Source organism: Tiliqua scincoides, chromosome 3 (assembly GCF_035046505.1).
Source record: "Tiliqua scincoides isolate rTilSci1 chromosome 3, rTilSci1.hap2, whole genome shotgun sequence".
In the NCBI taxonomy this organism is placed as follows: domain Eukaryota; kingdom Metazoa; phylum Chordata; class Lepidosauria; order Squamata; family Scincidae; genus Tiliqua; species Tiliqua scincoides.
In genome coordinates, this window is record NC_089823.1 from 1,275,778 (window position 1) to 1,299,026 (window position 23,249).

Genomic DNA, 23,249 nt, shown 5'->3' on the forward strand with positions numbered 1-23,249 from the left:
CAAACAGGGACACATCCCCCATCCAGTCCCCAGCACAGGTCATCTACCAAAGTGACCAAGAGTTTCCATCCTGAAGCAGGACTGAAAGAAATCCAAATAATCTGTGTTACTAAAGGAGACCCTACGCAGCTGAGATGCCACTACCTGTTTGATCAGCTTGTCCAGAAACAGGAGGTTTGAGACTGGCTGGTAATTGTCCAGCACTGTGGAGTCCAGGGAGAGTTTTTTCAAAGGAGGGGAAATCACTGCCCACATCCAAGACCAGAGGCAAAGGCAAATGCCCTTCATCAAAGATGAATAACTACCCTCTCTGTCCACTCGGCCAGCCCCTCCCAGGCAGATTTAATAAGCCATGCTGGGCAAGGATCAAAGGGCTGGCAAATGGCTTCATGCCCCAAAGGAGCTCGTCCACACCCTCAGGCTGTACAAATTCACACCCATTATCTCCATGTAAAGTATTTCATGGAGAAGGGCTCAAAACATCCTAGCTCTGCCTAACTCTGGAGAGCCTCTACCATCAGAGCAAACAATACTGGGAAAGATGGATCAATGACCACATCAGCACTGCTTTCTCCCCCAAGTCATCCTGAAATCAGTGCAAAGGGTGCCTCCAAAGCCCGTGCTTTTCTAAACTGAAACAGGATGCAAAGCAAGACAGCACGTCTATCAGTTACCCATCACACAGTATAAATATCTTTTGAGTCAAAAAGACACAGTAGGGGTTTACATTAATACATCAACTCATTGTCATTAAAGAAAGAATATCGATTCATATATAAAATTACACACAATAGATGTGGCAACTAGAATCCTGGAACCATGGCAGCCGCTTATTTCTGTGTCCTTAAGGATGGGTTTTGACCCAGTGGCAGAGCACAAGTACTGGGTTCAAACTGTATGTAGACCAGGTAGGACAGTGAAAAATTCCTGTCTGAACCCCTAGAAGGCTACTCAGGGACTGTGTCAGTTATGAACAACAGTACTTCAGTAGATAGCCCAAGGGGCTGACTCAGCAGAAAGCAGCTTCCTGTGATCATATAAAATAATGTATAGATAGTTCTGACCCCATAAAGACTAAACAGCATTTGGAGAGCCCATATGTATTTGAAAGTGCAGGCTGAGAGATGTGGGTCTCCTACACATGTGGTAGACCTGCCCCAAGGTTCAGAGATACTGGACTACAGTGGTGGAAACAGTATGCTGTTCTTGAAGTACTTAACCAGTCTGCATTGTTCTGAATTATACTGAGGGAATAAGTGGGGAGACAGACGATCCAGGATAAATAACTTGTTAAGGGCTTCAAGGATTACATGGGTGGGTAACTGGAAGACAGAAAGGAGGCCTGCCACTTGGGCCCCTTAGAAAGTGCCCACTGGAACAAGAGCGTTGCTTTGTCAAGAGGAGGGTGGTCTAACGGGACAATACATTTTCTTTATGAAATAAAATTCTTTTTTAACACATTGGAACACAGTGTATAGAAATCAGAATTTGGACCTCTTTGCCTTTTTGTAAAATCATCTTCTTTAAATAACCAGGGTAAGGGAATACAAAGCAGGCAGAAAATCAAGAGCATAAATAACTGAAAACAATGAAGGCCATGGTTACAACTTGTGTGTAATTCACACATTCTCCTGTGCAAGCCCAACTGAGGTGAATGCTGTGCTATTATACAGTTGCTCTGGTAAACTGTGCTTAGTCACAAACTGCAGTTTTAACATCCTTGGTACATAAGAAAATTGTCCTTTGGTGAAGTCTCTGCCCCACCTGTTCCAAAAGGGTCAGTGTTTTGCACTATGCCATTTCCTGCTCTTCGCCACTCCCTGCCAACCACTAGTGACATCCAACCCACTAGGTTCAGTAGGCTTTTACTCACTTTGCAATCTTCTCCTTCAAAGTCGCCCAGTCCCAAAGATTGGTAGGGGTCACATTCCACATATCATACTGAAGAATCTAAAGAACACAAGGAAATTCACACATCAGACCAGCCATCTAGCCAACTGTACTTGCCAACAAAGGGGCCTCAGCAGACTTCACAGTGAGGGCCACAGAAAAGGTGGGGGATGAATGGCAAGTTCCTTGGCAAAAAGGCTCCTTCCATGTTCTTATGCATTACGCCTTAATTCCTGACTATAGACCACGCTGTAAACGCCAAGTGAAGCTTCTCTCAGAAGAGGAGAAGCCTTGTTTTTATCAGAGTAACAATTTAAGGCCTGCAACACATGCCTAAAGTTTAGCAGATATGGAGGGAGATAGACACTTCACTGAGACAGGAACTTCTGGATACTACACAAGGACTTGGAAAGGATGCCATTACAAAATTATCTTCAGATTGGTGAGGGCTAGAAATTAAAAACAGAAGTGGAAATTATTGGGAATTATGCACAGGAGCCACAGTTTCCACCAGGAACTTGCTTAATGCATGGAAACACAGAAACAGTGATAAGTGTAAATGAAGTTCACAATTAAATTGATGCAACCCTCACTACAGTCAAGTGGGCAGTTATTAGGGTCTCAATATGCCTCTGGTCTTTGGAACATCAGTTTCAGATTTAAAATACTTGGTCAAATTTGTTGGAGCAAGGTAATATTTGAAAGAACCCCACTTACACCTTTGCTGACTGGGCAGCCTTCATAAGTTTCGTATGGCCCCTGTTCTTTGGCAAGCTCACAGCTGGCTTCTAGAGCTCCATAGTAGATAGTCTCAAAGATCTGCTGATTTAGCAGCTGGGCCTCTGGGCTCTCAAATGGGTACCTCATTAGGATAAAAGCATCTGCCAGGCCCTGCACACCAACACCAATTGGACGGTGGCGCTTGTTGGACAGTTCAGCCTTGAAGACAATGTGACAAGAGGAGACAAAGCAAGTTAGTGGTCCAGAACATGGAAATCTGGTTTCAGACAAGCACTCAAAGAATTGTTAACTCCCCAGTAACCAATACAGGCCATAAACAACATCTCAATTAACATCCATTCTGTCTCCTTAAGGCCAACAGAATGCATTGATGTAGCTATGCAAAAATCATCATCACCTTGTATTTCTTTTATTTGTTTATGAGAAAGGGGCTAGAACAAAACCTAGAATTTTAGGAGAAACTGTTCCTCAGAAGCCGTATACTCTGAAACATATCTTTATCATGGGCACTTCAAGGTATGGGCACTTCAAGGCTAGAACTAAAAGACATTCTGATGTCTGTAGGGCCATAAACCCTGCTTGACCAAACATCCTGTTCAAAGGACGAATAAACTTCAGGTTGCTGAAGGCAAGTGAAGTCTGGTGAAGATCCAACCAAACTGAATTCCTCAAAATTTCTTACATTTCTTCTTTAAAAAAAATAATAATTCAGAACAGCAGCTCACCTTCCCACCAAGGCTCAGAGGAGCTAACCAGCATTTACCTCCCAACCATACTCTGCAAGTTCAGTCAGGGTCATTCTACCTGGATGTCTGAGTGAGGCTGAAAGCTCCTACCACTCATACAGGGAATTCACACAAGTGAACTGCACTTTGGACCCAAGCCTCTAAGGTCCACAGCAGTAGCATCCGCTGGGACATCCTGACTCTTTGTGGACCAAAACAAGCCCTGCTGCCAGTCACCCCATGCCCCCAATTCTACTGATGTCAATTCTTCTCTTTACCTCTGGCACAGGATAGTAATTGATGTCAATTATCTTATTCAAGTTTCGGACAATGACTTTGGTGACCTCTGCCAGCTTCTTGAAGTCATACGTGTGTTCTGGAGTGACATACATATTCAAGGCTATGGAGGCCAAGTTACAGACAGCAACCTGGAAGACAAAGAAGCAATATCAGCCAGCAACTTACAACAGTGCAAGCAGTGCAAGACCCTCCATGCAGAGTTCTTGAGGCAAAACTACCTACTGAATCTATGTAGAAGAGGAGGGGAATTGTGCAAGCAAGCTCCCAAAATCACTTGCTATGGACTACAAAATGTTAAAGCGCCACCCATGGTCCAACCACCTGCCTTAAGACAAGGCAACATCCCTAGTTTCACTGCTTTGAAAACTGCTGAAGGAGAAGGTTCTACACTCTTTAGAGATCAGTGTATTTCACTGTGCTTAGTGAAATGCTCTAGGTTTTGTAACTTGGGGCCCAATTTCATCCAACTTTCCAGCACCAATGCAGCCATAATGTGTACTTAAGGTAAAGGAACAAACATTCCCTTCCCTTGAGGTCTCCATGACTGCCCCCCACCACAGGATGTAGGGCACACCCTGTTGGCACTGCTGCATTGATGCTCGAAAGTTGGATAGGATTGGACTCTTAAACTCATTATTACACTTACAGCAGATCCTGTGTCCAATTAGTCTCCAAATACTTAAAAAGAAAAGGGATGTGATCAACAAGCACTTGCCACCAACTGTCAATTTTCTCAGAAGTAGACACACTTCACTCCTTCAGACTACCTTCTAGAGCAGGGATGTCAAACATAATGTCTGCAGGCCAAATGCAGGCCCCGGAAGCAATTTATCTGGCCTCTGTTATAATTACATGTGTATAATCTGCACCTTTTCTCTTCTGTCATTTGCAGCCAATGAGTTTCAGTGCAAAAACAAGGTGATTCTTCCTGGCCATCACCTGTGTAATGACGACACTTCCTGCTTAATGATGTCACTTCCAACCCTCAGCAGGCACCATGAATGCTATTTGGCCCACTACATGAAGTGAGTTTGATACCCCTGTTGTAGACCAAACATGATCCTCAGAATTCTCCATCTCTCCAGGCCCTCACCCTCCCAAATCTGGCACCACTACCCATCCGACCTCTGCATATATCTTTGCACATCGTTCTTAGTTATATTTAATTCCTCTGGGAACGAATTCTAATTCTCCCCGACATGCGGCTCATGAGAAGGAAGCCAAGTGACATCCCGCCCCCCACACAGCCTACCTCATCTTTGCTGGTGTATTCCACAATTTCTGTGCACAGGTTGCTGCACTTGATGGTTCCAAGGTTCTGCTGGTTGCTCTTCCTGTTGCAGGAGTCCTTATAAAGCATATAAGGGGTTCCTGTCTCAGTCTGAGACTCTATGATGGCGTGCCACAGCTGCTGCGCCTTCACCACCCTGCGCACACGCCCCTGCTTCTCATAGCTGTAACACAAAGCGAGCCATGGGGATTACTGAAACCTTGTGCAGTGTTCTCTCTGGACAGAAGGGCTAAGGATCTTCCTGTTTTCACTTGCAAACCAAGAACACAAAAATCTGCTGGAAAATTTCCTAGCAAAATGCTCATCTGCTCCTCCAAGATACAGGAGATACTAGTTCAAATACAGGAAGCTGGACTAGATGGGCCTATGGCCTGATCCAGTGGGGCTGTTCTTATGATAACAAGTTTAACTGTCATGGCTTCCTCCAGAGAATTCTGGGAGCCACAGATTTGGGCAAGTTCCAAGTATAAATTCCTAAATCCCTTACACAAATACAACTCCCAGAGTTCCTCGGGCAGAGTGAGAGCACATAGAGCCAATTTGTGTTTGGTATAAAGATGTGTTCTGAAGAGTCAATATTTTGGTCCAACTTCAGTCACCAAGAACACCCAAACCAGCTCCCATTCCAATTTTCTGTCAGGTTATCCCTGCGGTTTTCAAACTTTCCAGGAGTTTGAAACCCGAAGTAAGTCTTTGCGGGGGCGGGGGGAGGCGGCAGGGGGAAGGCAAAAGCAGAATGCGATTGCCTCACTCTCCCTTTCCCTGACCTGGGGAGCCCTACCGAAGGTTGCGCAGGGCTCCCCGCACACAGGGACGGCTGCTGCAGGGACTGGTGAGTGCATTCCAGTCCCTGCAGCCCCGTCAGAAGGGAAAGCGGAGTGATCGTGCTCCGCTTCCAGTTTTGCGGAGCGGGACGCAATTGCTCCGCTTTCCCTTTTCCTGACCTGGGGAGCCCTGCCGAAGGTTGCACAGGGCTCCCCACACCCCCAGGAGGCTGCAGGAGGCTTGGGCAAGTGCACTTCCTCCTATCTCCTGGCTGCTCCTGCCCCTTAAAGTGGCAGAGGCCAGGACCCACAGGCTGGGGCGTCGCGACGCCCCAGTTTGAATACCACGGGGTTATCCAATAAGAAAATAACTTACAGAGCATCCTATGCCTGTCTCTCAGGCATTTAATGGAACTCACCCCCAGATAAGTGGATATAGGATAGTAGGATGATTATGGCATCTACCACTTGCAACAATGAACTAAAAAACTACAACTAAAGCACAAAACATGAGAAGACAACACAACAGTTTTGAACATTCCTCAAAATTAGTCCAATTAGGTCTCTGTTGGGGTCATTTAGATTTTGTTGAGTGGAAAGACAACAAAGAAGCTGCTATTTCAAGGTCTATATCTGAACTGACAACACTGCCCTCTTTTCAGAATCCAGCCAACTGTGCATACCTCTCATACAATTTTTCAAACTCTTCTCCCCAGACTTCATCTAGGCCTGGGCATTCATTGGGACACATGAGGGACCAGTCCTGCAGAAGAAGGATTCAAGATAAGCAAGAGTCCCCAAGGTTTCCATCTTTTCCACAGAACAAAGAGATCAAAAATGTAGCTTACCAAGTACCTCCTGCTTCCGTAAGGACGATGCTAATTCTCTCTTTAACATGTGTCCAAAAATATCAACTCCAACATTTTAGAAGGCTGGAACTTGGAAGGCTACTCACACTCCGCTGGTTTGCTACACATTCAGTAATTCAACACACAAGTATTGTCACCTAATTAGTACAATCTGGCAAGTTCTTTGACTGAGATAGAGCTAGCCAGTGTACACACTGTCTTACAAGTGATACGCAAGTTGGCGGATAGATTTGTAGATCCAACATTGCTTGCCACTTAGGATTTTGAAACCTACTCTCATCAATAATGCCATTGGGCATAAATTTCATGAGGACCAGTAAAAGATATAGCAATACTCATCAAATCAGTGTCACTCCATAACCAATACCCAGAGGCCAATATGAACAGAAGCTACAATTCAAGACAATGTCACTGTCTGGCAGAGGCACATGCCTGAAGCAGAATGCCAAAGCAGCACTCTCTGTACTGTGCCACTGCTGTGGTGTGAGCAGAGCTCCTCACCTGATTAGTCTCCACACGTTTCATGAAGAGATCTGGAATCCAGAGGGCATAGAAGAGGTCCCGGGCACGCTGCTCCTCCTTCCCAGTGTTTTTCTTCAAGTCAAGGAACTCAAAGATGTCAAAATGCCATGGCTCCAGGTAAATGGCAAATGCCCCAGGTCTCTGGCAGGGCAAAAGGCGACAAGATCAGAACCACCACCAGAGGAAGGTCTTCCTCAGTCCCCAGGTGTGCACCACCTCACTCTTGTGGTGCAAAAAAGTGAAGCAGTTCTATCAAAACAACTTGCTGTGTGATGCTCCCTACCACCTTCTGGATCATGATTTACAACAATCCTCTCTAGTCATGCTGAAACAAGATAAAATACATGGATAAAATACAACAGCCCTTATGGTGCCTTGAAGGCTTTCCTGAATAAAAAAGTCTTCAGGCCCCGCCGGAATGCTAATAATGAGGAAGCAGCTCTCAATTCAAAGGGGAGGGAATTCCATAGTGCAGGTGCCACCACCGAAAAGGCTGTGTTTCTGGCTGCCATTCCCTTCAACACTCTCAATGATGGCACAACCAACAGGGCCGCCTCTGATGACCTTAGAGAACAGACCGGACTATACAGAAGAAGGCGGTCTCTCAAATACACTGGTCCCAAGCCGTTTAGGGCTTTAAAGGTCATAACCAGCACCTTGAATTCAGCCTGGAAACGAATGGGCAGCCAGTGCAGCCGCTGGAGTAGCGGCGTGACGGAGTCAAACCGCCGACCCCCAGCAACTACCCGAGCCGCCGCATTCTGCACTAGCTGTAGCTTCCAGACCATCTTCAGGGGCAGCCCCACGTAGAGCGCATTACAATAATCTAATCTTGATGTCACTATGGCATGGACCACTGTGGCCAGATCCGCCTGAGACAGGTACGGCCACAGCTGGTGCACCAGCCGAAGCTGGGCAAAGGCACCCCTGGCCACAGCTGACACCTGGACATCCAGGAGGAGCTGTGAGTCCAGGAGAAACCCCAAGCTGCGAATCTGCTCTTTCAGGGGGAGTGCAACCCCATTCAGAGCAGGGCGATATTCCAGTACCCGCATCGTGGATTTCTGCACCAGGAGGACCTCTGTTTTATCCGGATTTAATCTCAGCTTGTTCGCCCTCATCCAGATCCCAACTGCCTCCAGGCAACGCTCCAGGACAGAGGCAGCCACCCTGGAGTCAGGTGGAAAGGAGAGATAGACCTGAGTGTCATCAGCATACTGATGGCACCCAACTCCAAATCCCCGGATGACCTCTCCCAATGGTTTCATGTAGATGTTAAACAACATGGGGGACAATATAGAACCCTGTGGCACCCCACAGGTACATCAAGGGGTTTGGGGGAGAACAGACATTCATTTTCTGCAACCTGATCCATTTCCAAACCCAGGTCTGCACACAGCACAGGAGCATCCCCAAAAAATGACAATGACGTATTTATAATGATAAATGACAACAGTATTTCAAGGATAGATCCCTAAAACAGGTCTTTTGTTTTAAGAACACCTTATAAATTTGGATATAAGGCACCATTCTTCATGGGCTCACTGATGTTTAAATGTTTCAGCTAAATCTGAAAATAGAGTCTCTGAAAAGCCCCACCCGTACTCTGTAATTCTGGCCTACTTTCCCCATCTCTTAGGGCCCACCCTACAAGATCTTCTGATGTTAGAGGCACAGATTCAAACTCTTGCAACAAAGAACTTGTCAGCTGTAAGCTGGAGTCGCACACATGAAAAAGAACCCAAGAACTGTGGCAGGCACATCAGACACTCCAGTGTTCTACAGAAGCATAACTGTGGCCACTAGTGAGGATCTTTAGAGCAGGCAAAGAAAAAGAAATACTAGGGGCCTGTTTATGAACTAGAACTCAGAATTTTCTTCTCCTGCACACACTGTCTTTGAAGAAGGCAACATACCTTGTTACCACCTTGATCCACGTAGCGAGCTGTGTTGTTGTACACCCTCAGCATTGGGACAAGCCCATTGGAGTTCCCATTTGTCTAGAAGAAAGTCATTTGAGAATGCTGACTAAGGCACAAAACATTTCTGTTTTTCTCACAGAGAGATGGGTACCCAGACCCACATGGAAAGCACTGCCTCACACTTAACACAGAATCTACTCTGAGTACAAAGCATGAAAGAAGCAGCAGGCTTGAAAAATAGTGTTTGTGATAAATATTAACACAGATGCACCATCCAGTCGTAAACTCACCCCAGCAATGTAGCTGCCAGTGGCCCGAATGCAGTTCACTGCAAGACCAATTCCACCAGCAGACTTGGAGATGAGTGCACAGTGCTTCAGAGTATCATAGATCCCTTCAATGCTGTCATCCTTCATGCATAGCAGAAAGCAGCTAAAAGGAAGGAAATGGAAGGTTAAAAGGTCATAGGACAAACAGTACTCTGATTAGCATACAAAACTATGCAGAGGTTTTGGGAAGAGGGCAGTAAGCAATGTTTGCAAAGGTACCACTTCTTGAAAATGGAGATTTTCCTAGCTTGAGTCATACATTTTAACAATTAAAAAAACTTCATAAGCCTCTGGGTGTGATGAATACTCATTTTTCCCCTATTTTTTTTTCTTTCTCCTTAATTTCAGACACCTGGAATCCTCCCCAAGAGCCTCTCCACCCACTGGTTCAGCGGCCTAAAAGATACTGGGACCTGCCCCTGCAATATTCTTTGTTTGACAGCCACACGGCTGGATGTGGAAAAGGAATTCTTACCTGAGAATCTCCTGTTCTGGGAGCGTTTGTCACGACATGGGTTGCCTCTCCTCTGCTCAAGGCTGGGCTGGACTAGTTTTGGATTCCACCTCAAGAGGGGGCATCCCATCCTCCCCAGTCTGGTTCTGATAAGCTGGATGATGGGAGCTCTCCCTCTAAGTGCCATAGTTGGCGCTCAACTGAACCCAAAGAAAACCTTGGCAACTAACAGATAACTGAGATTGACTGAGAAAAGGTTTGGCAAGCAGGAAAGGGAGGGAACTCCATACCTGACTCTTGACTACGTGCCCACCCCCCAACCCCCCCCACCTTGATAATGGTCCCTGGAATAACGACGTCCAAACCCATGTGGTGGGCCAAATGCCCCCCTTCCTCCTCCCAGAACAGGAAAGTCTCAGGTAAGAATTCCTTTTTCTCTGTAGGAGGGAAAGGGGAGCATTCGTCACAACATGGGATATGAAAGAACGCTCTCTCTAGGGCGGGACAGGATCAGGTGACGTTGACACCTTGACCACCCTTTGCAGAACCCTTCCACTGAAGGCCGCCTCTGCTGATGCCGCCAGGTCAATGCGGTAATGTCTAGTGAAGGTACTAAGGGACGACCAAGTAGCAGCTCTACAAATATCCTCAAGCAAACAAAAACCTTCAAAGGTGGCCAAGGTGGCAGCCCCCTGATGGAATGCGCTGTAATTCCAAGGGGAGGAGACTGCCCCACACTCTGATAAGCCAATTCTATTGTCGCCTTCAACCATTTAGAAATAGATCTAGAGACCCTTTTACCTTTCAGACAGGCTCTGAAATAAGACAAATAGACAATCTGTCCTTCTAATGTCTCTAATGTCTCTGGTACGGTCTGTGTAGAACCCAAGGGCTCTCTGGACGTCCAACATATAATAATAATAATAATAATAAAACTTTATTTTTATCCCGCCCTTCTCCCAAAAAGGGACCCAGGGCGGCTAACAACATATAAAACAAATTAAAACATAATTTCACAGATAAAAACATATTAAAAAACACATTAGCAGAACCCATAAAAACAGTAGTCAGAAGAGTCAGAATAAAAGAGCATAAAACAGCAGTTCTTAGAGGAATCGGGCCTGTAAAAAAGCAACTAAAAGATATATAAAAGATGTTAAAAAGGCCAGAACGTCAGAAGGCTTGGTTAAACAACAAGGTCTTCAGGCCTCGCCGAAAGGACTCAAGAGAGGGAGCCATTCTCAAGTCAAGGGGAAGGGAGTTCCACAATGTTGGTGCCACTACTGAGAAGGCCCTATTTCTTGCCGCCGCCCCACGTACCTCCTTAGGCGGCGGCACTTGTAAAAAGGCCTTCTCTGATGACCTGAGAGGAAGAGCCGGATTGTATGGGAGTAGGCGATCTCTAAGATAACCTGGCCCAGAGCAGTATAGGGCTTTAAAGGTCAAAACCAGCACCTTGAATTGGGCCCGGAAACGAATGGGCAGCCAATGTAGCCCCCGGAGAAGCGGGCTGACAGAGTCAAACCGCCTAGCTCCAGTGACCACACGGGCCGCCGCATTCTGCACTAATTGCAGTTTCCGAACCGTCTTCAGGGGCAGCCCCACATAAAGCGCGTTACAATAATCTAACCTCGATGTCACCGTAGCATGGATCACCGTGGCCAGGTCTGCACGATCCAAGTACGGACGCAGCTGGCGCACCAGCCGAAGCTGAGCAAAGGCCCCCCTAGCCACAGCCGCCACCTGGGAATCCAGGAGCAGCTGCGAGTCCAGGTGGACCCCCAAGCTGCGGACCTGCTCCTTCAGAGGGAGTGCAACCCCATTCAGAGCCAGCTGATAATCCAGCACCTGCATCGAGGATTTCCGAACCAGGAGAGCCTCTGTCTTATCCGGATTTAATTTCAGCTTGTTAGCCCCCATCCAGATCCTCACTGCTTCCAGACAGCGCTCCAGGCCCTCAACCGCCACCCTGGAGTCTGGAGGAAAGGAGAGATAAAGCTGGGTGTCATCAGCATATTGATGACACCCCCCTCCAAACCCCCGGATGACCTCTCCCAGCGGTTTCATGTAGATATTAAATAGCATGGGGGACAGAATTGAGCCCTGCGGCACCCCGCACCTCAATGGCCAGGGTGTCGAACAGGCATCCCCCAGCACCACCATCTGGGACCGACCTTCCAAGTAGGAGCGGAACCACCGCAAAACAGTGCCTCCAACTCCCAACTCGGCCAATCGGCCCAGAAGGATACCATGGTCGATGGTATCGAAAGCCGCCGAGAGGTCCAGCAGGACCAACAGGGACGCACTCCCCCTGTCCAGTCCCCGGCGTAGGTCATCCACCAAGGCGACCAAGGCAGTTTCCGTCCCAAAGCCCGGCCTGAAACCAGATTGAAAAGGATCCAGATAATCCGCTTCATCCAAGACCCTCTGGAGTTGGGCCGCCACCACCCGCTCAATTACCTTGCCCAGAAACGGGATGTTGGAGACTGGCCGATAGTTGTTCAACACATTGGAATCCAGGGAGGGCTTCTTCAGGAGGGGGCGAACCACCGCCCGCTTCAAAGCAAGCCAGAAACATATGCCATTTCTGCTCCTTTGGATGAGTAGGTTTAGGACAGAAGGAGGGAAATATAATTTCCTGGGCCCTATGGAACCAGGAATTAACTTTTGGGGGGAAAGCTGGGTTCCAGTTTTAACATTACACTATCTTTGTGGAATATGCAGAGATTAGGGTTAACAGAAAGGGCCCCCAACTCCAAGACTCTCCTGGTCGAAGTAACTACCACCGGAAGAAGCATCTTAAAAGTTAACTCTCAAAGTGGAATGGTGGCTAAAGGCTCAAAAGGTGAACCTATGACAGAGAAGAGTACCCTGTAGGGATCCCAGGTAGGAAAACCAACTGTGAGGGGATTAATCTGTGCCAACCCCTTGAGGAATCATCTGATATGTGGATGAGAAGCAACATTATGATCTAATCCGACTGACAACATGTTATTTATGGCAGGGGCCTGCCTCTGCAAGGTGCTGGTGCTAAGGCCCATATCCAGCCCAGCCTGCAAAAACTCTAAAATGTGCTTAGACACCCTCTTCTCCAGGCATCATTCCTGGAACCTCGTCCAGGTCGCTCCAAATATTCTCTTAGTGGAGTCTTTTCTTGAGGCCAGGAGTGTCACCAAAACCTTGTCCGAATAGCCACATCAGATTAAGTTTTCCCTTTCAACCACCAGGCAATCAACCGGAACATCCCTGGGTGTAGGTGCAGAAGTGGACCCTGTCTTAGCAGGTCTACCCTTTCTGGCAGGGTCCACTTTCAGTCTGCTGCCAAACGAAGGATCTTTGGGAACCAAGGGCAACAGGACCAGAAGGGAGCTACAAGCATTACCTCCACCCTGTTGGCTTTGATACATTTCAAGACCAGGGGAAGGATCTGAACCAAAGGGAAGGAATATACCAGCCCCTCCAGCCAGTGGCTCTGGAAGATGCCTAGCCCTTCTGCTTCCTGTGTCCTTGCCCTTGTGAAGAATCTCGGGAGATGATGATTGAGCTCTGAGACCAACAGGTCTACAGTTGGCTTTACCATCCATCTGGTGATCTCTAGGAACACTTCTGGATAAAGTTGCCACTCTGCCTTGGACATCTGTTGCCTGCTTAGCCAGTCCGTGGTGGTATTGCTTAACTCTGCCAGGTGTTGAGCTTTTAGTGAGGCTAGATGTTCTTCCGCCCATGTGAAGAGCAGAGTCACCTATGGTCTATGGAAGTCAGGAAGCCCCCCTCCTCCAAGGATGCCACAATGGATCTCCATGTCTCCATCCTGAACTTTCTCCTTTAGGAAAGTGTTCAGTCATCTGACGTCCAAAATGGCCCTCATGTCCCTGTTCTTTTGGGGGACTAGGAAGAACACTGAATACACCCCCCGGCGTTTCTGTTTGGGTGGCAGAGGTTCTATGGCCCTGATGTCTAAAAGATGTTGAGTGGCCACTAGCATTTACTGATGCCTGACTGGGTCCCGCAAGATCGGAACCTTCCAGAACTGATGCGGGGGAATCCAGAGAAACTCCAGGCTGTAACCCCATGCCACTATTTGCAGAACCCAGGCGTCTGAGGTCATGGACTGCCAATGATCCGTGAAGGCAATTAAGCAAGCTTCTAAGGATAAGGAGTCACCTCCAGCTCTGGCATCATGTGCTACACTGATCCTTTCCAGCTCTGTTACCAGCGGAGACAAAAGAGCCAGAAACGCGATTTCTAGGGAACACTCTAGTTCCAGCGATTTTTGCTACGCTGGGTATTATCCTTGGACCGGAAAGAGGTTCCAGAGGAACAAAAGGACTGTACCTTCTTAGAGGTGTCCTTTTTCCCCAGAGGAGAGCACCTTCCTCTTACCCTTACTCTCAATCAAAAGCAGATCTAAGGCCTCCCCCAAAAGTTTTTCTCCCTTAAAGGGGACGCTCACCAGTCTAGTCTCGGAAGCAGCATCCCCATCCCATTGACGGAATCATATATTGCACTGTGCAACAACATTAAACACCACGGCCCTTGCATTTAATTGACTTGACTAAGGTATGCAACTTGTCCCTCAAAACGGCCACGGTGCCAGAAGATTGGAGGATAGCAAATGTCACGCCTATTTTTAAAAAGGAAAAGAGGGGGGACCCGGGAAACTATAGGCCGGTCAGCCTAACATCCATATCGGGTAAGATGGTGGAATGCCTCATCAAAGATAGGATCTCAAAACACATAGACGAACAGGCCTTGCTGAGGGAGAGTCAGCATGGCTTCTGTAAGGGTAAGTCTTGCCTCACAAACCTTATAGAATTCTTTGCAAAGGTCAACAGGCATGTGGATGCGGGAGAACCCGTGGACATTATATATCTGGACTTTCAGAAGGCGATTGACACGGTCCCTCACCAAAGGCTACTGAAAAAACTCCACAGTCAGGGAATTAGAGGACAGGTCCTCTCATGGATTGAGAACTGGTTGGAGGCCAGGAAGCAGAGAGTGGGTGTCAATGGGCAATTTTCACAATGGAGAGAGGTGAAAAGCGGTGTGCCCCAAGGAACTGTCCTGGGACCGGTGCTTTTCAACCTCTTCATAAATGACCTGGAGACAGGGTTGAGCAGTGAAGTGGCTAAGTTTGCAGACGACACCAAACTTTTCCGAGTGGTGAAGACCAGAAGTGATTGTGAGGAGCTCCAGAAGGATCTCTCCAGACTGGCAGAATGGGCAGCAAAATGGCAGATGCGCTTCAATGTCAGTAAGTGTAAAGTCATGCACATTGGGGCAAAAAATCAAAACTTCACATATAGGCTGATGGGCTCTGAGCTGTCTGTGACAGATCAGGAGATCTTGGGGTGGTGGTGGACAGGTCGATGAAAGTATCGACACAATGTGTGGTGGCAGTGAAGAAGGCCAATTCTATGCTTGGGATCATTAGGAAGGATATTGAGAACAAAACGGCTAATATTATAATGCCGTTGTACAAATCGATGGTAAGGCCACACCTGGAGTATTGTGTCCAGTTCTGGTCGCCGCATCTCAAAAAAGACATAGTGGAAATGGAAAAGGTGCAAAAGAGAGCAACTAAGATGATTGCCGGGCTGGGGCACCTTCCTTATGAGGAAAGGCTACGGCGTTTGGGCCTCTTCAGCCTAGAAAAGAGGCACCTGAGGGGGGACATGATTGAGACATACAAAATTCTGCAGGGGATGGACAGAGTGGATAGGGAGATGCTCTTTACACTCTCACATAATACCAGAACCAGGGGACATCCACTAAAATTGAGTGTTGGGTGGGTTAGGACAGATAAAAGAAAATATTTCTTTACTCAGCGTGTGGTCGGTCTGTGGAACTCCTTGCCACAGGATGTGGTGCTGGCGTCTAGCCTACACGCCTTTAAAAGGGGATTGGACAAGTTTCTGGAGGAAAAATCCATTATGGGGTACAAGCCATGATGTGTATGCGCAACCTCCTGATTTTAGAAATGGGTTATGTCAGAATGCCAGATGCAAGGGAGGGCACCAGGATGAGGTCTCTTGTTATCTGGGGTGCTCCCTGGGGCATTTGGTGGGCCACTGTGAGATACAGGAAGCTGGACTGGATGAGCCTATGGCCTGATCCAGTGGGGCTGTTCTTATGTTCTTATGTAGGAGTCAGCCGCGAAGGCTGCTGACAGGGAGATCTTTTTAAGACAATTCTTGGCTCTGGATAGCTAATTCCTCCGCCCAGAAAAAGTTTGCCCTTGCCATAATAGAATTAGCTACAGAAGCCCTCAAGGCTCCAGACCAGCAGGGACCTTGGTTGCAGCTGCGGTGGCGTGCCCAGGGTGGGAAGTGCTCATCCGCGCCTACCCGCCTGAAACCTCTTCTCCTGGTCGTGCCCACTATCCCTCTCTCCACACTTCCTGTGAGCGTCTCAGGGCCTGGTGAGTGGGGCCTAACGGGGCTGGTGGGCCTCCCACTCTTGCTGCCCAGGCTGGTGAGGTCCATTGCCTGGCCCCCTGGCTGACTTCCTGGATGCTAAGGAGGAAAGGGGGAGAAGACAAGAGGCTGGGGTGGAGTGGGAAGGGGATAGGAGGAGAAAAGGAGGTAGAAAAAATGCTGAACCCAGGAGCTTAGCCCAGTCATGACCTAGCTCTGTCAAGGCAGAGCTGGACTGGGAAGGATGGGATGTTCCCTCTGCAGGTGGAACCTGAAACTAGTCTGGCTCAGCCTTGAGCAGAGAAGGGGCAACCCATGTCATGATGAATGCCCCCCTTCCCTCCTACGGAGAATGGTCCTTCTCGATGTGTGGGATAGCCAAAGCGCCTACTGAGATTGGCCTGTGCTAACCAATCAGGCAGGCAAACCTGTCTTGTTAGGCAAAGCAGTGGGACAGAACAATCAGGTGGCTTCCACTCATCCTATCAGGGACCCCCTGATATGTACAGAGAATCAGTCTAACCCAAGGCAAGCAACAGGCAGCAGCAGTTCCTTAAGAGGGATTTCAACCATGCTCCAGCCCCCTCAATGGATTGCCTCTTCCCAGTGCAGAGTATTTCACCTGGTCCACATTACCTGGAGAGCTGGGGGCGATTGGTGCCAGCATTGAAGAGAGTGGGAGACGCATGAGTGAACCACTTCTCAGAAAGGAGGTTGTAGGTTTCAATTGCAGCATCAATGTCGTTCTTGTGGATTCCCACCGACACTCGCATCAGCATGTGTTGAGGGCGCTCAGCCACTAGATGCCAGAGAGGAGATAACAAAAGCCTATCAGCTAGTAGAAAGGACAGCAAGACATTTCTGAGATGCAGGCTCTCATTATGATAGCTGAACCCAATTTGTTTTGTCAACTTCAAACACAAACATTCACTATATCTATGTGGTCCTGTTCCAATATCTGTAGGAATTTAGGGTTAGTAGCAATGGTGGTCGCGCTCTGAGCGCGATACCATAGTCTTTCGAGACTGAAGGTTGCCAACTAACTAGCAATGGTGGAAACTGATGGATAAAGGTCTTTATCACAAAAAGTCCAAATTAGACACTCCAATGTTCAGCAGATTAAAATTGCTTAGAAGATTTGTTGACCTGCTCACAAGGAAATGACCATCATGCTAGGTAACTCAGGCTCCTTCTCCAGCTGCTAAGCAAATGAAGAGCATTTTCTTCCTCCAGCTGCAAAGATGATGTTTAAAGACCAGATCGGCTACCTCACTCAGCAGGACAACATACTGACCCCTCTCAAGTCAGGTCTCTAAGTGTGGAGACTTGAGCCCTTTCCTCTAAAAGTCACAAGATTAAGAAAATCCTCACTTACCTTTAGAATTGATTTTCAGCAGATATGAGCGCTCAAGAGTCTTAAATGGAGACAAACACAAAAAGCATCATCTTGATTAGTCAGCGTACACTAAAATGATGAGGTGGCAGGAGACCAAACACTAAATTATTCATTTTAGTTCTGCAGCTAATCTCTTGACTTGGAGTGTCATTACCTGCCAGGAACAGAAGACTCTGTAAAGCCACACAGGGGAGGCTTCTGTGGGCCACATCTTGGCCATTAGCCAGCACCTGCATCCATCATCTTTTGCCCACCCTACTGGACTGTGACATCAACTGCCAGGGACAGAAAAGATGCCAGACACATGCCTATGTATCCTGAATATGTTGGCTCTGGCACCCAAAGCAGCAGGGAGTGCTTAACAATCTTAACAGGAGTGCTGACTGGCACCAGGCAATTTGCTCTGGTCACCATTATGTGGGCTCTATTCAATTCAAGGTGCTGGTTGCTACGTTTAAACCCTAAACGGCTTAGGACCAGGGTACCACCTCCCTCATTATCAAGTGGCCCATCCCTGAGATTAACAGAGACTTTCATGAGGCTATCCCACATAAGCCCAGCCGGTGGCAATAGGAGAGGGGGCCTTCTCTCTAGCAGCATTCACTCTGTGGACTGCCCTGCTAGCAGAAGTCATACTTGCTTCACCTCAGCCTGTATTCCAGAGGCAGGCAAAGGTCTGTTTGTTCACTTACACATCTGGGGCCTTGCTCTAGTTTGTTGGCTTTACGCTGCCCAATTTACTCACTTTTGTTGCAATGCTATGTGCTGCTGTCAATCTTATGTATTGTTGTGCATGTAGTTGTGTACCATCTTGTGTCCTTTATATTGGTTACCCTGTTTTGAAATTGGTTATAAGCTACCTTGACTATCTCTTATTAGAGAAGTAAACAAATATCTTAAATAACATTTTAGATAGCTAATTATAAATAAAATAAACTCATGTGAAGATCTTCTAAGGCTGTAGTTTTCAAACTATGCTATGGAGAACTCCCAGAATCATCATCAGGAATTCTTTAATGGGAAAATCAGTCATGATAAACTGACTTCTCTGAAAGAGCTTACAAATCCACAGCTGCAAAGAGGAAATGTACCCTGTTCACATGAGATGACCATAAGCTAACCCTAAAGTTCGCTGTGCAAACCAAGTATGTACCTAGAAGCAGTGCCCAGAATCCTCTGCAGCATATGGGAAATATGGGATTTCATGGAGCATGTCTAGCAGTTTCTCTTCTCTGTTGAGAGTTTCCTGAAGACTACTGTTTTAGGGACAAACATCTAAATTCCACTAGTGGGATAATGTGCTTCAAAAGCATGCACGCTGTCACGTCATACTCAAAACCAACAGAAGCCTCTGGTACCAGTTTGCTTTCCTTCGCTCATTTGCATCACCGGCAAAACGCGTTTTCTTGAATATTTACCATCCTGGGCTCCTAGGGAAAGACACTTTCCATGCTAAGAATGAACAACTGTCACCTTCAGAAAAGAATTAGCAGCTTACCTTGAAGCCGAAGTAGTTGTAGGAGAAATCCCGATCATAAATTATTGCAGAGTTCAGCCGCTGGGGAAAAGGAAACAGGCAATTAGATTCAGTATTTTGACAGAGTAGAGCCTGACCCAACACTTGCACATTGTGACATCTGTTGCAAAAAGTAAGCCACTCGCCTCTTGATTTTCAAAACTTGGGGACTCAACTTGCCACAGAAAACAAGGCAAAGAATCCTAAGTTGCAAAGCACAAGGTGAGACCTGGCTTTGCCAATTCACAGCACTACATTTAAATTATTGCATGTGTAAGTAAAAGGCAACACTGTCATACTATCTGAGACATATAAAAGTGACATACGTTAAAGTGCTTCAGCAGGTCTGTGTGTAAAGTGCAAGAACAGCCACATTTTTCAAGCAGGTGGTACTTTTGTACAGTAAAAATTTATCTTCATGACGACAGCCAACATAAATGTGCTGAACACACAAGATCCAACACAGCCTCTCTCTGCATTCATCATCCATTCACTCTTTCAAGTTTCTGTCATGCAATACAGTATTTGCATTTAACTCATCTAATACTATTCATATATATGGCACTTTACACTGACTGAAAAGGCAGTATAGCCAGTCTCCAAAACACCAAGTTAATATTGGAGAACATCCTCTTTCTTGTTTCTCCCCAACACAGAACATCTTGTTCCACAATTTCTTCACATGGCTGACTAGATCTCTCTCACATTAGCTCTGCCAAAATATTACATACATCTTTGTTAGCCAACACGATATCTAGAATTTCTTTGGAAACCATTGGAGAGTGTTTGCCGTTGTGTGGATTCACAAAGTTGTACAGATCTTCCATCACATCTAAAAAGAAGGCCACAAGAGATTCACTTTAAATTGTCAAGTTAACTATGCTAGTAGCAAAACACGTGTCCAAAAACTGCCCTCCAGACATTATTTTCTCTCAAATGTTACCAATATCCAAATTACTCCACTTCTGCAAAGGCAGCACAAAATATCTCCTTTTTCAAAAAACGTGTCCTTGCCTACTTGGACACCAGGCTCATGTAGAACAGCAGGACTGTGGTGAAGTTTCCATTTATTTCACTGATGCTTGCACAGAAGAACTTACTGGTGAGTTGTGCCCTTAAGCAGAAAATGAAACTGCAGGAACAGTTCCCAAGCCTTTGTGTCCTAAAACCTTTAAAAAATCCTTTCCTTTTACATTATGAGCAGGAAGAAAAGAGGGTCCCAAGTTTAATGAAGTATTCTTTACCATATAAGTAGCAAGCAGCATGTGTTCAAAATGCCTCACATGCATAACCAACTATATATTACAGAAAGCTCCCCCCCCCCTGCCCAAGCCCAAACCTAAGACACCACCTAATCAGTTCCTGCCTGAAGGAAGATGCAAACTGGTGCTTTGGTTCATACTTACTCATGCTGCAAGACCACAGCAACTATTTGCCAAACAATTTATCATAAGAAGTCATTTGCAGCCATTTGCTTCATGCAAAACCTGTTGCTACCTGTCTTATTTGCCTTGTTTTTTTAATATGTATGTGTGTGTGTAGGAGGGGATTAACTAACTAAAGCTCTCCCGCCTGAAAATACTATGCCAATAATAGCCTCTCAACAATCCCAAATCCCAATGATACTGCAGAAATTGCTATCCTGCATTTTGGCTGGTGCTTCCCATACTCACCACTGAAAACTTTCTTTGTTTCCTTGTGCAGGTTGGAGACAGCAATTCTTGCCGCCAGAATGGCATAGTCAGGGTACTTGGTTGTCAGGGTTGCTGCTGTCTCTGCAGCCAGAGTATCCAGTTCCACAGTGGTAACCCCACTGTAAAGACCTTGGATCACTTTCATGGTGATCTGAGCCTGGCCAAACAAAACATCACCAAGTCAAGTTGTCATCTACATGAAAAGATCTACACAAATGGATCTCCTAGGTTGCAAACCCACATTTACCTGAGAGTAAGCCCCACTGAACACAATAGGATATTGACACATAAATATACAGGGATTGTGCTGTAAGAGGAATAATGATGCTTATCCATCCTACAGCAATTTCAGCAAGTGTCAAGTGTGCCTTAAAATCCTCCTGTCAGGAATTATCATAACAAGTGAGAAGGAATCCAGTACAGGTCATGCCTCATTATCCCCAGGGGTTCTGTTGAAGAACACCCAGTGGATAAAAAAATCAGTGGAAAACAAGTCAGTGGAAAAACAGTGGACTTCCAGGTTTCTTGCTCCTGTTGTCACCCCAGAATGTATTGGTACAGACACTATACCACATTCAGACACTAGATGGTGTGAATAACGGAATCTAGTGGAATGAAATTATATTTAACAGCACAAAGGTAGGAAATGGAATTTTGGTGCTTTTTTCCCCTTTTCACAAGGCATTTAAAGGTGGACCCCGGCATCAATGGTGAATAAAATCAGTGGATACCAAGGTCCCAGTTGTATTACTATTTCTACTATAATGTAGAGGCGGGGATTGGAATTTGATTGACTCCACCAACCCTTCTCATTAAATCCATGGCTAAGCCAGGCTTCAAAACCCAATTCCCTAGAGTAGTGGGCACCAAAAACACAGACTGCTGGCTGGATCTGGCGCCTGTCACAATCCTCCTGCTGGATGAACGGAGCTTACTGTTCTGTTGGGTAGCTGCATTTCTTCCTTCCCAATCCCCCTCAAATGTTGCACTGACCAGTCACTTCTGCATTCTCTTGCCCCAGCTGGCTTTGTACCCAGATTTCTTGGCAGACAGTTGCCCAGCACAACATTTGGGGGAGATTGGGAAGGAAGATAACGTGGCTCCCAGGCAGAGCAGTAAGTTCCGTTCACTCCAAAGAAAGGATTTTCAGCAAAGAGTGGCCCTGAAGCCATTTCAGAAAAGGCATGAACTTCCTATCACCTCATTTGTCAGAGAGCTTCACAATATTTCCTTTTGCACTGGAAGTGCTACAAAGCTTCCCAATTGGTTTCTTTTACCCAATAAGGGGACTGGAGGAAAAAATGAAAACTTCTGTCTCTCATTCCAGGCTCTTACTGCAGTTTCCAACATCTATAGGGAGGGCTCTAGGATTATGTTCCATCTATGGGGAGGGCTCTAGGATTATGTTCCTTGATGTCATAATTGGGTGTTATAACAAGTCTATTTTAATTCTATATTATTAGTACATTATTATAGTATTATCCACTCTTGCTTTTTGCCAAAGTGGTTGCACAGAAATATTTTGTGTGTATATTGTGGTATTTTGTGGAATTGTGGTATAAATGTAATTGTTTATACAGCACTGAAGTCACAGTACGTGGATGATTTATTCCTTAGCGCGGGTTTCACACTTTTATTTTTCTGAGTAATTTAAGACTAATAGAAATCTTGGAGACATTAATGCCTTATCTTTACAAGGCAAAGTGTAATAAAGATGCCTTGAAAAGAAATGGTGAATAGACATTTAGACAAGTCAGAGAATAGAGCAGAACTTGGGAAACTGATTAATGTAGCACAAATTAAGGCCTGTGCTGAAAGAGCAGGATTTCAACCTGAATATGTGCCATGCTAAGTGTTAATCTTCAGAAGCACTTGACTGTCAACATTTTATGTAAACGAGTTTATTGTGTGCATGTAACATTTCTGCTTGCATATCAGACTGATCAATGAGGTGGTGGCTACCCATTAAAAATTCAGTTTGTTTCTGACTAAAGCTTCAGAGGTGCCAACAGACCAGGGTTTTGAAAGGCTTCCTGGTACCCATGTGGCCCTGTCAATGGAATTCACCCTCACAGCTGCTGAACAGACTAGGCTGTGTCTGTGTGACCTCAGGTTGCACTGCTATTCACACATTCCTGGGAGCAAGCCCCGCTGCATTCAATGGGACTTGCTTCTGAGCAGAGGCGCAGAGGGTTGTGCTGCTGCCCCTCCCTCCCTGCCCATGGGGGTCTTACCGGGTCCACAAAGTCCAGGTTCAGGCCGTAGCAGAGTTTCTGGATACGGGACGTGATCTTGTCAAACATGACGCGCTCGTGGCGCCCATCTGGGGGCAGAGACAGGGAGAGGCTTAGGGTGCTACTTACCAACAGCCACTGCCTGCCCTCCTCCGTCCAGCACTGCGGGTGGGGGGCAGAAAAGCA

The 23,249-nt window shown here is 46.5% G+C and overlaps 1 protein-coding gene across 1 annotated transcript in view; it reads right to left on the reverse strand.

Moving 5' to 3' along the window:
- The window catches only part of RRM1 (ribonucleotide reductase catalytic subunit M1), a 29,703-nt gene that overhangs the window by 5,859 nt on the left and 595 nt on the right, over window positions 1-23,249 (reverse strand). The window contains exons 2-15 of the mRNA XM_066619360.1: window positions 23,064-23,152; window positions 20,809-20,986; window positions 19,867-19,967; window positions 19,118-19,177; window positions 17,599-17,638; window positions 16,860-17,022; window positions 9,315-9,456; window positions 9,019-9,102; window positions 7,082-7,243; window positions 6,395-6,474; window positions 4,909-5,110; window positions 3,635-3,784; window positions 2,608-2,829; window positions 1,874-1,950 (exon numbers count right to left, since the gene is read on the reverse strand). Of these exons, the coding sequence (XP_066475457.1) occupies window positions 1,874-1,950; window positions 2,608-2,829; window positions 3,635-3,784; window positions 4,909-5,110; window positions 6,395-6,474; window positions 7,082-7,243; window positions 9,019-9,102; window positions 9,315-9,456; window positions 16,860-17,022; window positions 17,599-17,638; window positions 19,118-19,177; window positions 19,867-19,967; window positions 20,809-20,986; window positions 23,064-23,152 (1,750 nt within the window). The remainder of the gene's footprint in view (window positions 1-1,873; window positions 1,951-2,607; window positions 2,830-3,634; window positions 3,785-4,908; window positions 5,111-6,394; window positions 6,475-7,081; window positions 7,244-9,018; window positions 9,103-9,314; window positions 9,457-16,859; window positions 17,023-17,598; window positions 17,639-19,117; window positions 19,178-19,866; window positions 19,968-20,808; window positions 20,987-23,063; window positions 23,153-23,249) is intronic.